This window comes from Pygocentrus nattereri, chromosome 10, assembly GCF_015220715.1.
Source record: "Pygocentrus nattereri isolate fPygNat1 chromosome 10, fPygNat1.pri, whole genome shotgun sequence".
NCBI classification, from domain to species: domain Eukaryota; kingdom Metazoa; phylum Chordata; class Actinopteri; order Characiformes; family Serrasalmidae; genus Pygocentrus; species Pygocentrus nattereri.
In genome coordinates, this window is record NC_051220.1 from 9,452,873 (window position 1) to 9,475,000 (window position 22,128).

Below are 22,128 nucleotides of genomic sequence, written 5' to 3' on the forward strand. Positions count from 1 at the left end.
CCTTGAGAAACATCTTTGTGTACACACTTAAATGGATGGTTCTTCAAGGGTTATGTAGTAAGTAAAATGGTTCTATATAGAACACTCTAAGCCGTTTTCAATAAGGTTCTATAAAGAACCATCTACAGCACATTCTCCATCAATCTGAAAAACCCTTCCATCATGCAAAGAATCCTTTAATCATTGCAAAGGGTTCTCTGAGTGTTCTATATAGTACCATTTTATTTACTAAAGAACCCTTGAGTGTGCAAAGAGTATAATCTTCTTAAATACTAATAATATTCTTATATCAATCTCAAAATAAGGAATAATAGATACACTGACTAGATTTAAGATGGATTAACAAACATGACCTCAGTTCTGTTTTGAAGCACCCTCGCAAATCCTCGACTGCGTCAAAGAACCCAAATCCGAACGGGTGAACAAAGAAGCAAGAGTGATGTGAGCCACCTACTACTGAACAGCATGTACACGACCAGCTGGACACGGCTACACAAGAGCCTTAAGCTAAACTACACTGGTCTTGCAGATCTAAGTAAGCTTGTAATTTTTACAGAAATGAATGAACGCACTGAATGGAACCTTCGACTGGTGTGATGTGGAAGGTGGGTGGGGTCACTGTGTGCTAAATCACAGCAAAATCGCCAGAATGAAAAACTAACAGTGGACAGTTTCGGTAAAGCTACACCTGTTTGAACGTTAGTTCAGCCCTGATGAATTTACTGTGAATGATTCTACCCAACGGCAACCAACCCTTGTCCTGGAGAACTACTTTCCTCGTCTTCAGTCCCAGCACAAAGGTTTTCTTTATTTTTACTTCTTTACTTTTCACATTTTAGACTGACCATGGAATGAGTCTGTCCGAAGCATAAGCTTAACTAGCATTAATGATCAACCATACACTCTTAAAAAAGATGGTTCTTCAAGGGTGATTTTGTAAGGGGATTGCTTCTTTTTAGAACCATGCATTCGCTTGTTTTAGTGGTTATTTGCAAGGTGAAATGTTTCTTCAGATAGATGCAGAATGTGTTGTATATGGTTCTATATAGAACCTTCTTAAAAATGATTCTAAATAGCAACAGAAAGGCATCGTAACAATAGAAGAACACTTCTTGGAGCCATATAGTAATTCACCATCATTCCAGTTAAATTAAGCATGAAATAGAACTCATGGTTCTAAATGTAACCATTCTCTTTACTAAAGAACCCTTGAAGAAAGAGCTGGTCTGAACAACCTTAAGCTAATCTTGCATAAGGCCAACCAATGATCAACCATGGAAAGAGTGTGTCCAAATTCCTTTAAGCTCGGCTAGCTAGCATAGCATAAGCTTAACTAGTACTAACTCTCAACCACAGTGACAATAAGCCCAAACAACTATAAGCTAGGCTAGTAGTTGCCTAGACTAAGTGTGATTAGCACTAATAATCAACCATTAATATTCTGTTTGAACAACCCTAAGCTAGCACTAGCTTAGCCTAAGCTAGGGTAGCACAAAAGTTAAGTCAAGTCCCCAAGAGCTTGCTAGCTAGCTAAGTAGGTAGCTATGCTAGCTCTCTAGGGACTCTTTTTAACTAGATGAACAAAAGATAGCATTATTAGCAAGTTAGCCAATAAACATGATTCTGGTTTTAAGCTGTTTAACACAATCTGAATGCATTTTTAGAGTTAAGCTGGTTAAATGTCACTTGGTTACACTCATAAACTATGAAGCGAAAACATGATAAAGCACCAGATTGTATTTTTGTCACGTTTTCCTGCCATTTCGTTGGTGTTGCTCAACATACATTCGATTAGATTTGTTGAAACTCAAGACTGGTACTGTATGTTGCAACCCCAGCCTTACGCACCCGATCCAGCTTATCCGAGCTGCATCATTTGTGTTCCTGCTAGGCTGGAACTGAACACTGATGAAATTAGTTCTCCACTAGTGGGGCTGGTGACCACAGCAAAGCATTATCTACAGCCTTCCTCCTTCTCCCTTACTTCTTCCCTCTCCTTCTATCCTCACTGGCTGAGGAAGTCGATGCTAGCTTTGACGCTACGTGAGGTTGCCACGTCGATGGCCATGGCGCGTATCTCGGTGTCTCCAAACTGCATGAGCGTCTGGATCTCCCTGCGCGCTGCAGGACTCTCCGTTCCGCTCACGTCCAGACGCAGCGTTCCACACTTCCGCACGCCGGGGTCCGAGATGAAGCCCACTGACTCCTTCTCCGAGCAGTAGACATGGATGACAATGACCTGCTGGCTTGGCCTCGCCGGAGTGTAGCTGCGTTTCACCGTCTCACCCAGCGCCACCGACTGGTCAGCTGCGATAAAAGTGTCGAAGACGTCTGTGCACCAGCGCGTCCCATCCTTCACCAGCATCTTCTCGGGCGGGTGCTTTCCCTCCACGAAGCGGTTCAGGACGCCCACGCCGTAAGTGAGCGGCGAGCGGCGTACTCTGATGACGCTGGGGTCCAGGCCAAACAATACTGCCCCTTTGAGGATGGTCAGGCCCACGTCATGAGGGATGATGATGCGGCTACGGCCCTGAAGCATCTCTTGTACCGCCTTCTGGAGCAGAGGAGATTCTGCAAAGCCGCCCACCAGAAACAGGAACTTAATGTCTGTCACTTCAGGCCGATCAAACAGCTCCTCTGAGGGGGAGGAAAGAGGAAGAAAGAAGAATGAGTGGTTGGCAAAAAGTAAATTATTTAAAATGATGATTTTTTTAACTTTTAGCTGAGTGGACACTTACTGAGGTGCTGAATTATGTGGTCGATGGTGGGCTTAAACAGAGCGTTCATCGCGTCCGGGTTCATCCTCAACATGCCCTGAGATGACCACTTTACAAAGTCCACACTAGAGTAGAGAGAGAGAGAGAGAGAGAGAGAAAGAGAGAGAGTCACTTACACATACTATCACACAAAAAAACAAGCCTGAACAAAGTAAAAAAAGCATAACACACACTCCATAATTTGACTTTTCACACAGATTAGAAGTCCAAATCCTGCCAGAAAAAAAAGCTTAATCATAAAAGCTTCCAACTGCAGTCACCTCAAATGGTTTTACTTTTTTAAAACAGTCTGAAACCGACAGAAATTTTAATTACACCAAGATACAAATCTCTGGCCATATCACCCACTACCCACTGTATGGTAAAACATACAAAGCAGTAATAGCTACGGTCACAACTAACCATCATCATAAGGAGCTCTTTTAATATATATACATATATATATATAAATATATATATATATAAATATACATATATATATCTGTGTGTGTGTGTGTGTGTGTGGTTTTCTAGGCCTATATTAAAAATACAAATATACACATGTATTTGTGTTTGTAGACTTTTAGCATTTTCCATAAGAGGGTGCCTTTAGTGAACCCTGTTCACTGCACAAAAATGTGCTTGCTGTCACGATGTGAGCAGATGTTAGTATTTCATTATTTTTATTTTGGACAATAGGGAATTGAAAAACCTGCATATGTCCTGCAAGAGCTAAAATAAATAATTATTATAAGCCTGTCAGTCTTCTGTACAAAGACATTAAGCCAACATCAACTAAACAAACTGATTCAGCTTGATTAGATGCAGCACAAAACTGGACAGTACAGCAGCTCTACAGGACATTACAGGACACAGCTGACCAGTGCAGCTTCAGACACATCAGGCAATGACACAGTTCACTGCTTTAATGACGAGGCACTCAGGAAACTGTCAACGCAGAGGTTAACAGGATCAGAGGCATTTAAACCCGCAGACTTGATTACCTCAGAGACAGCAAGTCAGCAAGAGACGAAAGTAAACACTCCACATTGAACAGTCACATACTCAACGTTTAATGCCCATAATGAACTGCCATTAAAGTGGACAGTCTGACTGAGCAGCTGAGGGGGCAGTGATCAGGAAATGTGCCTTCTCTCAGATTGCAATGCAAAACTATATATTGGGACCAAGTCACTGTTTTCCTTCTTGAGAGTTGATGACTGATGTGATGAGATCTCTCTACATTCATTCATCACCAATTACCCTAAAAACTGACCCCTCTATCCATCCACATATCTCTCCTTCCGTCCCTCCACCTATTCCTCAGTCCATCCATCCATCATTCCCTCTAACCATCTCTCCGTCCATCCCTCCACCTATTCCTTCATCTTTCCATGCATTCATCCATCTTCTCTATCCATACATTACATCCCTCTTCCCACTGTCCACCCATCCCTCTAGAACTACCTATTCTTCCATCCATCCCTTCCATCCATCCCTCCACATATTCCTCCACCCATCCATCAGTCCATTTATGCATCCATCCCTCCATCCAGGCTTCGAAATATAGTTCCAACTGTCTCACACATCTATCTAGACATCCATCCTTTCCATCCATCCATGCATCTATCACATCCACCATTCATCATTCTCTCCATCCATCTCTCTGTCCATCCCTCCAGCTATTCGCCCATCCTTCCATGTATTCATCCTTTCCATCTAACCATCTTCCCCATCCCTCCCATCCATCTTCTCCATCCATCATTCACACCGACCTACCCACCATCCACCTATTCATCTCTCCATCCACCCATTCCTCCATCCATCCCTCCCATAAATCCACCTCCCCATTCATCCCTCCACAAATTCCTCCACCCATCCATCAGTCCATCTATGTTTCCATCCATCCATCTCTCCCATCTACACACTCATCCACCCTGCTCATCAAGCCATCCTTCCATCCCACCCACCTGCCCACCCATCCATCCTTCCATCCATCTTTCATCCATTCTCTCATTCATTCATACATCCATCCCTCTATCAATCCATCTGTTGACCTATACATTCTGTTAATTTTCTCTACCTCTTTTTCACTGTAACGCCGGGAATCGATGATGAGGTGGACGCATGTGCTGAGAGAAGCGAGATTTATTAGGGGCAAATCCAATATCAGGGTCTAGACAGTCCAGGGTCAACGAGCCAACACGGAGAGAACAAGGGACAGACATGACGAAAAAGAACACAGAAAAAACACACAACGGAGGCCGGAAGAACGATGCTAAACAATACAATACAAAGACCAAACAGACCAGCAGCCTAACAGGGGGAAACACAGGGCTTAAATACAACAGGGTTAACAAGACACAGGTGGTTAACACTGGTGGTAACAATCAGGGGCAGGGTCTGGAAACAAGGGGGAAGGACCGGGAAGAAACAAAACAAGGAATCACATGGACAAAACCAAAACAAAACAAAAGCACATGGGGGACTGGGAGGGGCCAATCGTAACATTCACCTATCTATCCACCCCTCCATTCATTCAAAAAACATCATACAAAAACACCATATAAGGCTGGGTGATATGACCTAAAATCTCGATACTTTTCCATGCAATTCAGAATGATAATTATCAATAGCTATTATTTATTCTCATTAATTATATATCAGAATTACATATCAGAAGGGATTTCCTACTGATGCATTTGAAGTCTGAATAGAATTGTGCTAATACTGGATTGTGGAACAGAATTTTATAGTTTTACTTTTATTGTCCAGGCCTACCACCCCCTTTCCTTCTTTACCATTATGGACAGTTTTCCTGGACCCCCCGCCCCACTCACTTGCTCTTGCGGAGCGCGTGCTCCACGCTGTGGCCGCGGAACTTCTTGTAGTAGTCGATGAAAGAGAAGGGCAGGTTGATGTTGAGGGGGTTTGTCCTGTCCGGAGCTGCTGCCCTCTTACGGGACTCGAATGCGATCATCAGGTCCACCCACGCTGCTGGACGCTTGATTTTAAACTGGTCAATGAAATCCTGACCAAAGATCTTACAGAGCAACTTCTCAAACTCATAATCGACACCAATAGAACCATACGGTCCTCCTACAGAGAGAGAGAGATGGAGAGAGGAATCGATGCTGGTCATCTTACACATACAGGTCATAGAGGTCAATGCGTCTTCTACAGCAGTGAGTGAGGAAAGACAGTCGTATCAGCTGACATCCACAAAAACATGCTAATATTAGGATCTCACAATGAATAGATTGAATTGTTTCTTTAGGGATAAAATAAACACATCATAAAAACTCAAATTTACCAAATATTTATGTGATTATTTTGGTACAAAATAATTTGACTTCTAAAATTTCACTAATTACAGAAATAAGTAGTGATAGTTGAATGGTAGTTGAATGGCAGTTGAATACAAACAATATTTTGCATTCAAAACTAGCCATAAGCATTTATTTTGACCAAAAAATAAGTGTACATTTTTTAAATATTATGTATATACATATATACAAATTGTGAACCTAATTAACGAAAAGTGATTTTATTTTGAAGCATTTTGGTAAAATTGGTAAAATTATCATATAATTTTCACACAACATAAAGAACAGCTGCTGATAAAGAAAAATGAAAAGCTAAAGTTTTTTTTTTTTGCAAAATCATTCAGATTGATACCACATGATGCCCACACCTTTAACTAATATGTAGATCTACATTTATATATGTACTCTTATGTATGTTTCACTATTCTTATGTTGGATATGGCACTTCTTCACAGTTCTTCACCGGAGTCAGGTAAGGTCACCTGGTCTCACCTGAAGCCTTGTAGAGCTCCTTCAGATGACCTTCGGGCATCCTGATCTGATGCACCGTCAGATCCACCGTCCCTCCACCACAATCCATCACCACGTAACGGTCACCTGCAGACCAGCAGCAAACAGTAAGCAATAGCTAAGTCTGGGCTGCACAATATCTCATAAGGTTAAGAAATGCTCATATCATTCAACCATCATTCAATCATTCAAGTACTGGTCGTTTAAATGTGCATTTTCTAGTGTTCAATTTTACATCAGAATAGACCTTTAAACTGAAATAAAATGTGCATTCAGAGCTATTTAATACAAAAGTAGAACACAGAATAAGTAAGAAAAAAGAATTTTGCACTTTTACTAGACCTTTACATTCAACATGAAACAACTGCAATTGTCTTAGTGGTCAGAAAAACAGAAAAAAATGACAAAAAGAGAATCACAGAAGAGACAGTCTCTTCTTACTCAGAAGCATGTTTCTTAAAACTCACAGCTTTTTTAACCCTCCAGTTTTAGCTAAATGTATTGCTGGTTTGTGCTGCTGTGAGCGAAGGGCTAGACTTCTTCCCCGCCTACAGAGCAAAAGACACACATCGCCACCTTGTGTACCAAAGTAGCAACTATTCAAAGGTCAAGCCTTTGCTGCTAGTACCAGAACAGCATATTCATTTTATCAAAAATATCTCACACATGCATTACTGATGTTTGACCATCACTGCTTTCATGCAGTATCATGCAGTCCTAATCAGAGGTCAACACAGGTCACTGAGAACAGAACATCTCCTTCTTGTGACTTCCTACGCCCTCCATGCTGTGGAAAGTAGTGCTCTGATGATGTTGAAAGAGAATGAACCTGACAGGGTGGCCTCAATAGAGTGTTTTTGGGGCATTGGGGGGGCTGGTGCCATGGTTTCCAGGAGCACAATCCTGTGGCAGCTAGAGTGCTAACGTAGTGGTATGTGTCATTTGGGCTTGGCTCTTTCTAGCTGGAGTTAAACGTGACGATGCTACAAGGACAGGCGTCTCGTGTGAAACCATCAGCGCTTAGAAACAGGGCTGAGAAGCAATTAGCAAAGTATTAGCAGCAATGATGACACAGGACTCAAAGTGCTCTAACATAAATCTAAAACACTTTAAATCACTCTTAAATCACAACCGTTGTAAATGTAGTAGAAAATATGTTACAGATAGGAATAAGACAATGTTTAAGTTAGTGAAGTTACTGCACCCGTGCTTCTTCAGTGATGGTACTCTGGCACAAAAGGGAACCTTATACAGTAAATGTAAATGTATTTTCAAGCAGAAAGTAGAAACTTTGAACTGTTCTTTTAAAACAACCTAAAGCATTCGGGGAAAAGACATACACTGCAGTCTAATTCCATATCTAAAAAAATTAGCATGATATTTTCTTCAGCTTGTGATCTACATTATGATCTTTAGCCGCCTTTTAACATTAACTGATTTAAAAAAATCTCACAAATATATACTAATCTCTTTCCACAAGCTCCTGCTGGTGTGGGTTCATTCTTCTCTTTAAATGATAAAGACAAAAACAACTTGTGTGCTAATAGCCCCCCCTTCTGGAGGAACATCAAACTGCTACATATGCTCGAGTAATTGATTTTTTGAATTTTACATATCTTCAAAGAACAAGTTCTCTGTTATAACAGAGGTACTTAGGAATTTAGCTGTAGATTCCTGAATCATTCAAACCGTTGGGACATTTACGCTGTACAGAAAGTGCTGTGCACACTTTTTGTTGCACTTTTGGAAATGTACAGCAGAGCTAGTGAGGAATTAACTCTATTGTAATATCTTCTTAATCCATTGTTTTGACAGTAAGAGGAAATAAAACTTAATTTATTTACTTACCTATCATTCTTAATCATTTATCATTCAAATTAAATTAGGCTGCTTTAGTTCTCTATAAGTTAACTCTTAAGCATCGTCCTCAGGTTATGTGACAGTCATTGTTAATATTGTTGCCTTATCACCCAGGCCTGTTACAGTTAATTAAGTAATAAAGGTACAACAGCACAGGTGATGCATCACCCAGCACTAGGATACAGTTAGCATTTATTCACCATTTCAGGGCTCTTGTTTTCAGCACTCCTCTTATTCAGGTTTTCAGGCTACTGGAGTTGAAGAGCAGTGAGGGGTGCTGCTCTGCGTTCTACTGTAGAGGCATGAATTAATCATTCATTGAGGCTGAGAGGGTTTGTGTTTTATTTTGTATGAGAGCAGCATTAGACAGAGCACGAGCACAACAGTGACACAGCAAAAGAGCAAAAGAATTCAAGACAAAGAAGGAGAGAAAGAGAGAGAAAGAGCGAGGGATGCGGACTCTACCTTCGTTGAGTTCGGACCATAGCTCTCCTATGACATTTTCCACCAGAAAGGTGCGGCTCTGCCGGTTGCGGCGCACATGTTCCTTGGCTGGTTATCGACAGAGAGAGAGGGGAGTGTGTGTGAGAAGCTGGAAAAAAAGCTGGTGAAGCCATTTGTGTGTGTGTGTGTGTGTGTGTGTGTGTGTGTGTGTGTGTGTGTGTGTGTGTGTGTGTGTAACATTAGCACAGGCAAGGCGACAGCATGGCAGAGAAACGCGGGGCAGCAAACACTCTACTGGACGTTCAAGCCTAAAAAATGTGAATTAGATCAATTTTTTTCATTTTGTATGAGGTAAAATTTTATACAGTAAAATGAGGTATAAAATTTTAAATGTATAACAAATCGTATAAATAATATAAAAAAATAATCAAAGCGTTTTACTAAAATAATTCAAAAATGCCTTTTTTATAACAATAATAATAATTACAAGAGTGAATTTCCTGCAGGAAATGCACTTCCTGCTAGGTTCTGCTAAGTTGGTGGTTGCCACTACCATCCTAAGTTTTCTGCTACCTTAAATTCACTACCACCTTAAATCTGTTACCTTAAATCCAGTATCACCTTATATATCCTGGTACCTAAAATCTCCTGCTACCTAAAAAGTGTATGTGTGTATGTTTGTGTAGTGTGTGTGCATTTGGTGTGTTGTGTGTGGTATGTGTGTGTGTAGTGTGTGTGGTGTGTAGAGTGAGTTTGTGAAATAAGCGATGTGTTGAATGTATATTTCTATCGTAACACAACAAAGGTGCCAAAATTATGTATCTTGAAGATGAGAGGTGCTTTCCAAAAACTACAATAACTGTAGAACTTTCCTCCTAGAACTTTCCATCCATCCATCCATCCTGCTAGAAAGCTGGATATCTTACAACAGCTGTATGACTGTAATCACTGCTTTCAAATAAACCTACACATTATGCATCACATTGCAATAGCACTACTAGAAAGAACCAGCTGTCTCTGGCTTCTGAGGTCCAAACATAATCATCAGTTTATCAGTATGAACGGATATTTCTCATTCATATTTTTCACTCTCTCCACAACTTGTTGCAACATTGGAATTGCAAGTCTCACATTCACCTTTTCCATTAGCTCAGTGAGGAAGCAGAAAGCCCAGTGGACAAATCCAGGATTCTGCCTTTCCGTAGTTACACACATAATACAAAACACTGTGGTATTTTTACCACTTAAACTACACAGATGTCCACATTCTAGTGGTTATTATTAATAATGGTCTGAAAACAAAGGGAAATGACTCAATAAATCTGGAACTGCCACATGATGGTGACATCACCTTAAAACAGTGGCAAACTCTGACTATTAGAGCTAGGCCTTCAATCTGCATCATATCAAAACTCAATCATATACAAAAAACACGTATACCTATATATAACGCTAATTTCTGCTAGCGCCCAAAGGGATTTCTAATAGTATGTTAGCACTAAGCTAATGCTGGCACACATAAACATTTTTGGCTTGTAAGCTTGTAACAAACTTATATATCTGAACTTGTATGCATCAGTTTTACAGTGAGTGCATACATGCACTCAATAATTCGATCATAATTGGATTTCTGCAGTTATCTGATTATTCAAGTGGTCATGTAAACAGCACACTCAATTTTTTCAGGCCACGGTAAGATCTAGAAATCTGATTAAGAAATCTGATGAAGAGAGCTGGATTACAGCTCTGTATTCAGATTTCTCAGTGCATGTACTCTTACTCTGATTTCTTTCAGATTTCTCAGTGCATGTACTCTTACTCTGATTTCTTTCAGATTTCTCAGTCTGGCATGTGTGAAAACAGACCGCAGAACCGAAGAAATAAGCAGAGATGGCAGCAAACCATATCTGAAGTGACGCTGAAACCAAATACATGCTTGACAAAATGAAGGATTTAAATGTTCTTCATTTATATCATGTCTTCTTCAGTTTATTGGCTGGTTGTACAGCAGAAATCCGATTACTGCCAGACTCATGTAAACCTGGAGCTTCCCCATTATCTGATTACCCGAGTGCATGTAAATGCATTGATCAGATTACTGACAAAATCTGATTTTCTACAGTTATCAGATTATTAAGTACATGTAAACGCTCTGTAACAGTTTCAGTAAAGAGTCCTAACATAGAGCTGCCGCCGCTGTTTTCTATTCCTAGCAACTAACTGGAACCTGACTATGGCTCAAATTCACTGTTATTGACATATCTAGAACCTAATTATGTTGGTAGTTAATCTAATGTGCAAGGCTTTCAGTTCAGCTCCTAACCAATGGGATATGACAGAAAAAAACAATCCTGATTGGATATTTTTGGATTTTAACCCTTTTGTTTCTAATCAAAACTAAATTGTGAAATGACAGTATTACTACAATGTTTGTAGAGTTTAAACACAACATTATTGTACAGGGTGAGTCAAAAATCACAGGACACCGTTCTCTCTCTCTGAAGAGGCTTCGGTCAGCACTTTTTCTGACACAGAAAGTGCAAAGCAGGACATCATGGCCATCCCACACAGCTGACCTCCTACAGTACCATACACATGCCAGCTACTGAATGGACAAACGCCAGTAACAACATAACCAGCCTCACTGAGGCACAGTGAACTAAACTAGCCAATGCGGACTCTGCCTAAATGTATGTTTATATATACACTGACCATCCACTTTATTAGAGACACCTACCTTGTACTTCCACTCACTGGCCAGGTTATTAGAAACACCTGCCTTACAGGTCCAGCAGATCAGTGTACAGTTGTAGTCCAGCTGTACAGGCTGTAGTCCATCTGATGCTGCACAGTTTATCAGCCCACTCAAAAATATCCAAACAGGAGCAGCTCTGAGGTCAGAAAATGATCACTGATGAAGGTCTAGAGGATGACTAACACTGTGCATCAACACTTGAGCTACAGTGTCTAACTGTGTACCCTGAGAGGGGTTTCTGATAAAGCGGCCAGAGAGATGAAAGACCATTACAGAGAAAGAGGGAAAGAGGAAAACAAAAGGAACATAGACAAGGATTAAAAGAAAAAGAGAAAGAAAAGAGAAAGAAAAATAGCCACAAACACAGACAATGCGCAAGCAGGGCCCCATTTATTAATTTATGATTGGGGAGCGGGGAGTGGCGGGTGGAGGTGGGGGGTATTATAGCCGCACATCTTCTATCATCTCAATTACATCCTCAAAACGCGTTTTGGGTTAAAGTCCTCATGTTTCAGAGTCAGTCATGTTATAATACACTTACTTAACCACCCATCTTTCCATCTCCACATCATCCCTCCATCCACCCTGGCATCCACCCATCCCTCCCTTTATCCATTCGTCCAGCCATCTATAATTACGCTATACATCCATCCATATATCTATGCATCCAACCTCCCCTGCCATCCATCCAGCCCTCCTTCCATCCATGCCTCCACCTCCTCTATCCATTCATCCCTTCATCCATCACTGTCATCCATCCATCTATAATTCCTCCATCCATCCATCCATCCATCCATTCATCCATCCATCCATCCATCCATCCTACCCTTCCAACCTTCCCTGCTATTGACCCATCCATCCCTCCCTTTGTCTATCCATCCCTCCATCCATCACTGCCATCTATCCATCCATCCATCATCCATTCATTTTTCCCATTCATCCATCCATTCATCCTTCACCTCCAACGTTCCCTGCCATCCATCCATCCCTCCCTCTATTACTGCTATCTATCCATCGTACCTCTGTCTATCCATCAGTCTTCCATCCATCCTTCCCATCCTACCTTCCCTGCCATCCATCCATCCATCCATCCATCCATCCATCCATCCATCTTTAATTCCTCGATCCATCCAACTATCCAGCCATCCATCCCTCTATTCATCCACCCCTTCATCTCTCCATTGAATGAGTAAAACTGTTTCACTTTCCAGCCCTGTTTAAATGTAACACTGTTTCTTTGAACGGTTGTATATTTTCTCTCTGATTTTCTGTGATGCAGCACAACAACTGCCTGAACAGTGTTTGCAGTTTTAAATACTGACAGCTGGAACTGCTAATGTAGCGCTCCAGTGGCTGTACACACCTGTACCTATGAGCATATATGAAAGTGATTCCCATCCCAAGAATCTGTGCTTCTTAAACTAGTAATGAGAACACAGCCTTACATTACAGCCCTGTGTGAAGGAAAAAAAGAGAAGGAAAGAGAGAGTGAGAAAGAGACGGAAAGAGTGCTTCCTTTCCATTGCCCTCCCAAATTGACCCAAGCTGGAGAGGTCCTCTCACATCCTGAGTCAGACTGTAGACTTTATTTATAGAGCAGGTCACATGACCCCTCCTTCTTCAGTACAGAATCACAATCACTCTCGCTGTTTAGCGGCTAAATTAATCCAGCGCGGCTCTAATGCCCTGCACTTCATAAATATTCTCCATAAAAGAACACGTTTACGATTGTTCAATAACACAGAACTGTGGGACTGCAGTTCAGATGCCTTTCACGCAATGGATTCTGAGCATTTGCAGATCATTTAGAGAACACACATTTTCATAGAACAGCAGAATTACCATCTAATATACCATCTCATATAAATCATCACATACATGCCTCAATTTACTCCATCTGTTTATCCATTCATCCATCATCCCTCCATCCATCACTGTCATCCATCCATTATCCATCCATCTATCCATCCATTCTTCCTTTCCAACCTTCTCTGCCATCCATCCGTTCATCCATTCATCCTTCCCATCCAACCTTCCCTGCCATCGATCCATCCATCCATGTATCTATCCATCCTTCCATTTATTCATCTTCCCCTACATCCATCCATCTATCCATCTAATATACGTAGTGAAAATTTAGGGAAACATTGACTGCGTACCTAAATCATCACACACTTGCCTCGATTTATTAGAGGGTAATTCCACCCAAATTCTGTAGACTAAGATTTTTTTACCATGGTGGTGACAGGAACCAGAGGTCACCATATCTCCAACACAAATATAGCCAGTTTGTTTACTATCCAAAACCACCAGTGAACCTACATGTATCTTCTGAGTTCTATGTGGAATGCTGATGAATGCTGAAAAGTTCTTGGGGACTTTTTGGCTCCTGCATGTGTCTCAAAATGACAGTAAAACAGTGTCTCAGACATCAGGCAGTGAACTCATAACCATTTCATGTACAACCCCAATTCCAATGAAGTTGGGATGTTGTGTAAAACATAAATAAAAACAGAATACGATGATTTGCAAATCCTTTTCAACCTATATTCAATTGAATACACTACAAAGACAAGATATTTAATGTTCAAACGGATAAACTTTGTTGTTTTTTGCAAATATTCACTCATTTTGAATTTGATGCCTGCAACACGTTCCAAAGAAGTTGGGACAGGGGCATGTTTACCACTGTGTTACATCACCTTTCCTTTTAACAACACTCAATAAGCGTTTGGGAACTGAGGACACTAATTGTTGAAGCTTTGTAGGTGGAATTCTTTCCCATTCTTGCTTGATGTAAAACTTTAGTTGCTCAACAGTCCGGAGTCTCCGCTGTCATATTTTGCACTTCATAATGCGCCACAGGTTTTCATTGGGAGACAGACTGGACTGCAGGCAGGCCAGTCTAGTACCCACACTCTTTTACTATGAAGCCATGCTGTTGTAACACGTGCAGAATGTGGCTTGGCATTGTCTTGCTGAAATAAGCAGGACGTCCCTGAAAAAGACAGTGCTTGGATGGCAGCATATGTTGCTCCAAAACCTGTATGTACCTTTCAGATGCTGGCTTTTGAACTCTGCCCTGATAACAACCCGGATGGTCCTTTTCCTCTTTGGCCTGGAGGACACGACGTCCATGATTTCCAAAAACTGAAATGTGGACTCGTCAGACCACAGGACACTTTTCCACTTTGCGTCAGTCCATCTCAGATGAGCTCAGGCCCAGAGAAGCCGGCAGCGTTTCTGGGTGTTGTTGATATATGGCTTTCGCTTTGCATGGCAGAGTTTTAACTTGCACTTGTAGATGGAGCGACGAACTGTGTTCACTGACAGTGGTTTTCTGAAGTGTTCCTGAGCCCATGTGGTAATATCCGTTACAGAGTGATGCCAGTTTTTAATGCAGTGCCGCTTGAGGGATCGAAGGTCACAGGCATGCAATGATGGTTTTCTGCCTTGCTGCTTACTTGCAGAGATTTCTCCAGATTCTCTGAATCTTTTGATGATATTACGGACTGTAGATGATGAAATCCCTAAATTCCTTGCAATTGCACGTTGAGAAATGTTGTTCTTAAACTGTTGGACTATTTGCTCACGCAGTTGTTCACAAAGTGGTGAACCTCACCCCATCCTTGCTTGTGAACGACAGAGCCTTTCAGGGATGCTCCCTTTATACCCAATCATGACACTCACCTGTGGAATCTTCCAAACAGGCGTTTCCTCAACTTTCCCAGTCTTTTTTTGCCCCTGTCCCAACTTCTTTGGAACGTGTTGCAGGCATCACATTCAAAATGAGTGAATATTTGCAAAAAAACTATAAAGTTTATCTGTTTGAACATTAAATATCTTGTCTTTGTAGTGTTTTCAATTGAATATAGGTTGAAAAGGATTTGCAAATCATCGTATTCTGTTTTTATGTATGTTTTACACAACGTCCCAACTTCATTGGAATTGGGGTTGTAGTAACTTTCTGTGAGGGAGCTGTTAGAGGTGGACGTCTGGTTCCTATCACCATCACTGTGAACAATTCTGACTGGAAACTGGTAAGTTTCTGTAGAACGGAGCATTTCACACCAAACCACCCTGAATGACTGTTTAAATTTTAACCACTTAATTATGCTGAAATTTTGAAAAACAGACTTGCATATGTGGTTTCTGACACTGTATGTTATTTATTTCTATAGATAACACAGTCAAAAACCGATGGAAAGTAACTGAATGCAGCCCTCACTTTATCTGATCGATGAGCTCATCTCTCTCTCAAGTGACGCAGCGTTTCTGAGTCTCTATAATAGCCATTAAGCTGCTGATGTCATCCGAGCGCTGAGGTCAAACACCTCAACAGCAGCTAATTTGACCCTAAGTACAGCAAAGGAGCAGATTTATTGCTTACTGAGATGTAAAGCTTTCTGGTGCATGCAGTTCTTACAGAATCATTTAAACCGAAACCAGAGCTTTAATAAGGCCTGAACCCAATACAAACCGAAAGCTTTCGGCTCTTCAGCTACAGCACTAAATAAACAAACCTGACTCCCTGCTGCCCTCTAAAGGTGTTAATAAATATCATATAAACGAATGTGACTCCCTGCTGCCCTCTAAAAGTGTTAATATCATATAAACAAGTGTTACTCCCTGCTGCCCTCTAAAGGTGTTAATAAATATCATATAAACACGGGTTACTCCCTGCTGCCCTCTAAAGGTGTTAATAAATATCATATAAACAAGGGTTACTCCCTGCTGCCCTCTAAAGGTGTTAATAAATATCATATAAACAAATGTGACTCCCTGCTGTCCTCTGAAGGTATTAATAAATATATAAACACACGTGACTCCCTGCTGCCCTCTAAAGGGAATTAATAAATATCACACACACAAATACTGTGGAAAGGTATCGCCAACAAAATCGTTATACAACGTCTTATGAGATGAGGCTGGTGGTTTGTTTTATCCTTATGTCTTATCCTTAAACATGCATGAGTGTTTGTGACAGCAAGGGGCGCCTACCCTGGGCCATGCCCGCCCCCACATTCTCTGGTGGACTGTAGCCGTTTATGGACGTCTTGGCTCCCAGGTCAATCATCTGGTGGAGGCGGAGCTTGCGGCAGTAGATGGAGGCGGCCTCGGGCTCCAGAGCAATGATCAGCTGATCTGGGTTATCCCGAGTTGCTAAACCAGCCTGAGCACAGGAAACACACAGAAAAACAAAGGAAACTAATATGCCACCATGTTTACCCCAAATGCAGCTGATCAGCAAAAACATGTTCAGTGTCTGAAGTTTAGCTGAATGTAGTGTTAGCTAATGAAGTCAACAAGGAACAGAAGCTTATATTTCACCAATAAACATGCATAGCTGCTGTTTAGATTTGACCCATAATTTAACTGATAGCTCATGATGAACTAATGATGTAATTCATGTTTAGAAATGTGTTTATGTGCTATTTGTTTTACTACATTTGTAACGCTCTAAAGACAAGTGTCTGTAATGCTAATCCAGGTGGATATAGTGCAACTTTCTTCATATTATAAATGTTTATGTATCAGTATTAGCAAACATTTACACAAAGAATATCAGCCCATGATTCCCACATCAGTGCAGCCCTTCACTGGAAGGATTCAGCATCCAGAGCGCTGAGTCACTGTAGAGATGCACACACACACACACACACACACACACACACACACACACACACACACACACACACACACACACACACGCACGCGTTTCCATTTTTCTCAATCTCCTCGCTCTCACTCCTTGCTCTCTCAATCACTGTCTCTCTGCACACTCTCATCTTTGTCTTCCTGCTTTCTCCTTTCCTCTTTTCTCTCTCCCTGCTCTTTCCATCTCTCTTGATCTCCTCGCTCTCTCTCCATCTCTTTCTCTCTCCTTGCTCTCTCAATCTTTTTCTCTCTCCCTGCTCTCTTCATCTTTGTCTTCCTGCTCTTTCTCCTTTCCTCTTTTCTCTCTTCCTGCTCTTTCCATCTGATTCTCGAACTCCTTGCTCTCTCCATCTTTCTCTCACCTTGCTCTCTCAATCTTTTTTTCTCTCCCTGATCTCTTCATCTTTGTCTTCCTGCTTTCTCCTTTCCTCTTTTCTCTCTCCCTGCTCTTTCCATCTTTCTCGATCTCCTCACTCTCTCTCCCATTCTCTTTCTCTCTCTCCTTGCTCTCTCCCTTTCTCTCTCCATTTTTCTCTCCTCTCTCTTTCCCCTTTTCTCTCTCCATCTCTCTCCCTGCTCTTTCTGTCTCTCTCCCTTTTTTTCTCTCAATCTCGCATGCCCCCCCCTTTCTTTCTTCTACTGATCTCTCTCTGTCTCTCTCTCGCTCTCTCAAACTCCCATCTCTTTCTTTCTCTGCCTCTCTCTCTTCCTCCTAGGCTTTCCTTCCTTCCTCAGTGTCAGGGGCAGTGCACTCCATCCATCCATCCATCCATCCTCCTGTCCATCATTACATTCATCTTTTCATCCACTCTTTATTTGTTAACTACAAATCCAGTCTGTTTATTTATTTATTTATGCAGTCAAACATCCTTTGTTCTATTCTTTCTCTTTCTCACTGCTTGCTCTGTGTTACTCTCCTCGCTAATCTTCTCTCAGCAGTAGTCCCATTAAACACACACACACACACACACACACACACACACACACACACACACACACACACACAAACACACACACACACACAAACAATAAAGCAGAACAGAGTGGTGTTTTGTGGAGGATTTCTGTGATGGGTTGAGGTCACACTCACTTTCCCTCCTTTGTCCTTTTAAGACCGACAGTAAGAACATGTTCCTTTCTCTCTTTCTCTTTTATTGCGTCATTAACACATTCAGCCTGTTCTTATGCTCCCTTTGGTCGTAGCCAACTTCATGATCGATCTGAATTTCAGCTTCACTGGTTGAGGTGTGAGGGGAAGCGAGCTCCGACTGAGCAGCTGCACGATCGAATTGATTGTCTGACGTGTCAGAAATTCTGGCCATCTGTCTTGCAGTTTCAGCAGATCTCACCATGTGTGTGTGTGTGTGTGTGTGTGTGTGTGTGTGTGTGTGTGTGTGTGTGTGTGTGTGGTGAGTACCTTATACGCTGCCTCCCTCATAAACTGCTTAGCTGGCATCTTCCATATAGCAGGAACAGTGATGACCCATCTGACATCAGCATTATCAAACTCCGCCCCCGCCTGGTCACTCAGCTCCTACAGCCAATCACAGCACAGCATCAGAGGGAGGACAACAACATAACATTGACTGAACATAAATGTACTTAATCCAATATTCCAAAAGAGTCACAATGATTCATAGCTGAGGTTTTGGTCATCATATTAACTCCTTAAAAGTTATATACATTCTTCACTATCTATTATAACTTATTCTGTAACTACTATAAATTATTCAAGATCTACTATGAATTATTCATTATGTACTATGAATTATTCAGTAACTACTATGAAGTATTTAGTATCTACTATAAATTATTCAGTAACTACTATGAATTATTCAGTAACTACGGTGGATTGTTCAGTAACTACTATGAATTATCTGGTATCTACTATGAATTATTTAGTAATTACTATGAATTACCCATAAACTATTATGAATTACTCACTATTTACTATGAAATACTTCAGATCTATTATGAATTATTCAGTTTTTGCTATGAATTATTCAGTATCTACTACTTACTATCCATTAACTATTATGAATTATTCAGTATTTACTATGAATTTTCTAGTATTTACTATGAATTATTCAGTATTTGCTATGAATTATTCAGTATCTACTATGAATTATTCAGCTCAACACTGAAATAATGCTGTTTCACCAGCAGGTGGTGATGTAAACATTCTGTGAGCATATGAGTGGCTCCAGCATTAGCCTTTACTAGAAACAGACAGTTCAAGGACAGAGGATAAACAAACTTCAGACTGACTGAATGGTAAAGAAACACTGCAATTAAAGAGTAAAATGTGCTTTCGTGTACTTTGAGAGCCTGTTCCTTGAAGAAGGCCAGAGCATAGGCGAATATATCCAATGCCTTCACTCTCTTCCCATTAGCTGCATGAAGGTCTGTGTCGATGGACAGATTCTGGGGAGGAAGACAACAAAAAGTAAATAAATAAACAAACAAAATGCAATGTCAGGGTTAAAGGGCTTTAAAATGCAATGATGCACCTTCAGTCTCTATGTGATCAATTTTAGAATGTTAAAATCTATTATAATCATAATAACTGTAATACATTTCAATAACATATGCGCTCAGCTTTTGGCCAGTTAAATGTTTAGTATATTTTCAATCAAGAAATCCTAAAAAAGCTATTATTTTTTTGTCAATTTTTCTTTTATCGTCTAGATGTCCTCAGTCCCTCCAGTCGCATGAGTTTTTTGATAATTCTGAATAAAAACAAATAATCCAACTGAATCATAATCAAATTTGATATTTCATGATAAACTAGATGTGTATTTCCTGAAGGAACTGCAAGAGTGCTTGAAAAGAGCTGGAAGCGTGTGTGTGTTTGTGTGGGTAAACAACACCTCCTTAGGTATGTGTTTGTGTGTGTCTGTGCGGTGTGTATGAGAGGGAGAGATGTATGTGTTTGGTGGGGGGATGGGGGGGTCATTCAAATGAACGGTCACTCTGTTATTATGCAGCTCTTAGTGGAGAAGCCTTGTTTGAGTCCCATTTGCACCCTCTGAACAAACAGTCATAACTCAGGAAATGTTTACTCTATCACTTAACCGGATAGATGGTGTAAGATTATTTTGGTGTAATGTTGTGTGTAGCAAGAAGAAAATGTCTGAGTTATGACAAGTTAAACAGAGAAAATCTTGAAATAAGCAGATTTTGATTTTGAGAAATTTACATGGGAGTGAATGGGGCAGTTTTCTATGCCTAGTGCCAAACAAATGCTCATAACTCTAAAGCGAATGAGATATTTTGAGGTTTCAGAAAGGACAAGTTTCTCTACCATTTAAAACTGCAGTGGAGTTTCTAGGTGAAAGTTTAAGGATTTTACAGGATTCCCTGCATGACAGCTGTGTCTGTGAGACTGAGTAGCCTGCTGTGACATCATCAATGTCAGTTAGAATTTGAAGTTCTGAACATTCCGCCATTCATTCTTATGGGAGGTTTTTAATTTTTAAACTTAATTTAATTAAAAACGACCGATCCGATCGACTCCAAAAATACAGAGCACAAGCCACAGCGCTGAGACCTTCGAAGGGCAGTTTGAACAGAGTCTGTATGTTAAGGGGTTCGGGCTGTATTAATCGCAGAGAAGTGTGGAAGAAGAATAAGAAGAAGTATGAGACATAACAATAGAGTGCTTTTTCAAGCTCTCTAACTAAATTGTTTCCTAAAGAATCATAATTAGCTGTGAAGTTCTTACTGCAGTCGTATGAAGCTTCATTTTAAACTTCTCCAGGTAGAGCCACTGTTTGGACTCAGTTGGGTCCAGGTCATGGTAAAAGTCTCTCGCTGCATAACCAAAACTGTGGAACTTCTTCTCCGGAGCCAGAAGAATGGTGGTTGGTGTCTTCTGATTGGACACGCCTGGGTCTCCGCCCTCCCAGCGCCTAGCAACAAGAGCACATGAACCAATCACTGTAGTGCCTGACTGAACACGACATGTTCATATCACAATACCTACATTTAGAGTTATTCACTCAACCTAATGAGAAACTGTACAACAGACTCAGTTTATATCACAATACCTACATTTAGAGTCAGTTATTCATTCAACCTAATGAGAAACTGTAGAACAGACTCAGTTTATATCACAATACCTACATTTAGAGCCAGTTATTCATTCAGCCTAATGAGAAACTGTAGAACAGACTCAGTTTATATCACAATACCTACATTTAGAGTCAGTTATTCATTCAGCCTAATGAGAAACCGTAGAACAGACTCGGTTTATATCACAATACCTACATTTAGAGCCAGTTATCCATTCAACCTAATGAGAAACTGTAGAACAGACTCAGTTTATATCACAATACCTACATTTAGAGCCAGTTATTCATTCAGCCTAATGAGAAACTGTAGAACAGACTCAGTTTATATCACAATACCTACATTTAGAGTCAGTTATTCATTCAGCCTAATGAGAAACTGTAGAACAGACTCAGTTTATATCACAATACCTACATTTAGAGCCAGTTATTCATTCAGCCTAATGAGAAACTGTAGAACAGACTCAGTTTATATCACAATACCTACATTTAGAGCCAGTTATTCATTCAACCTAATGAGAAACTGTAGAACACTCAGTTTATATCACAATACCTACATTTAGAGCCAGTTATTCATTCAGCCTAATGAGAAACTGTAGAACAGACTCAGTTTATATCACAATACCTACATTTAGAGCCAGTTATTCATTCAGCCTAATGAGAAACTGTAGAACAGACTCAGTTTATATCACAATACCTACATAGCATAATAGGTACCCTTTAAGTATTATGATATGATATTTAAGCTA

The 22,128-nt window shown here is 40.6% G+C and overlaps 1 protein-coding gene across 3 annotated transcripts in view; it reads right to left on the reverse strand.

The window, feature by feature from the left end:
* Positions 1-810: 810 nt before the first annotated feature.
* The window catches only part of hspa12a (heat shock protein 12A), a 59,215-nt gene continuing 37,897 nt past the window's right edge, over positions 811-22,128 (reverse strand). Inside the window, exons 4-12 of one of the 3 annotated variants that reach the window (XM_017704987.2) lie at positions 21,034-21,220; positions 19,629-19,733; positions 18,727-18,843; positions 16,653-16,824; positions 8,918-9,004; positions 6,575-6,679; positions 5,597-5,855; positions 2,739-2,842; positions 811-2,637 (exon numbers count right to left, since the gene is read on the reverse strand). In XM_017704987.2, the coding sequence (XP_017560476.1) occupies positions 2,006-2,637; positions 2,739-2,842; positions 5,597-5,855; positions 6,575-6,679; positions 8,918-9,004; positions 16,653-16,824; positions 18,727-18,843; positions 19,629-19,733; positions 21,034-21,220 (1,768 nt within the window). In that variant the 3' untranslated portion in view covers positions 811-2,005. The remainder of the gene's footprint in view (positions 2,638-2,738; positions 2,843-5,596; positions 5,856-6,574; positions 6,680-8,917; positions 9,005-16,652; positions 16,825-18,726; positions 18,844-19,628; positions 19,734-21,033; positions 21,221-22,128) is intronic. The other 2 variants (XM_017704988.2, XM_017704989.2) reach the window with 2 other exon arrangements.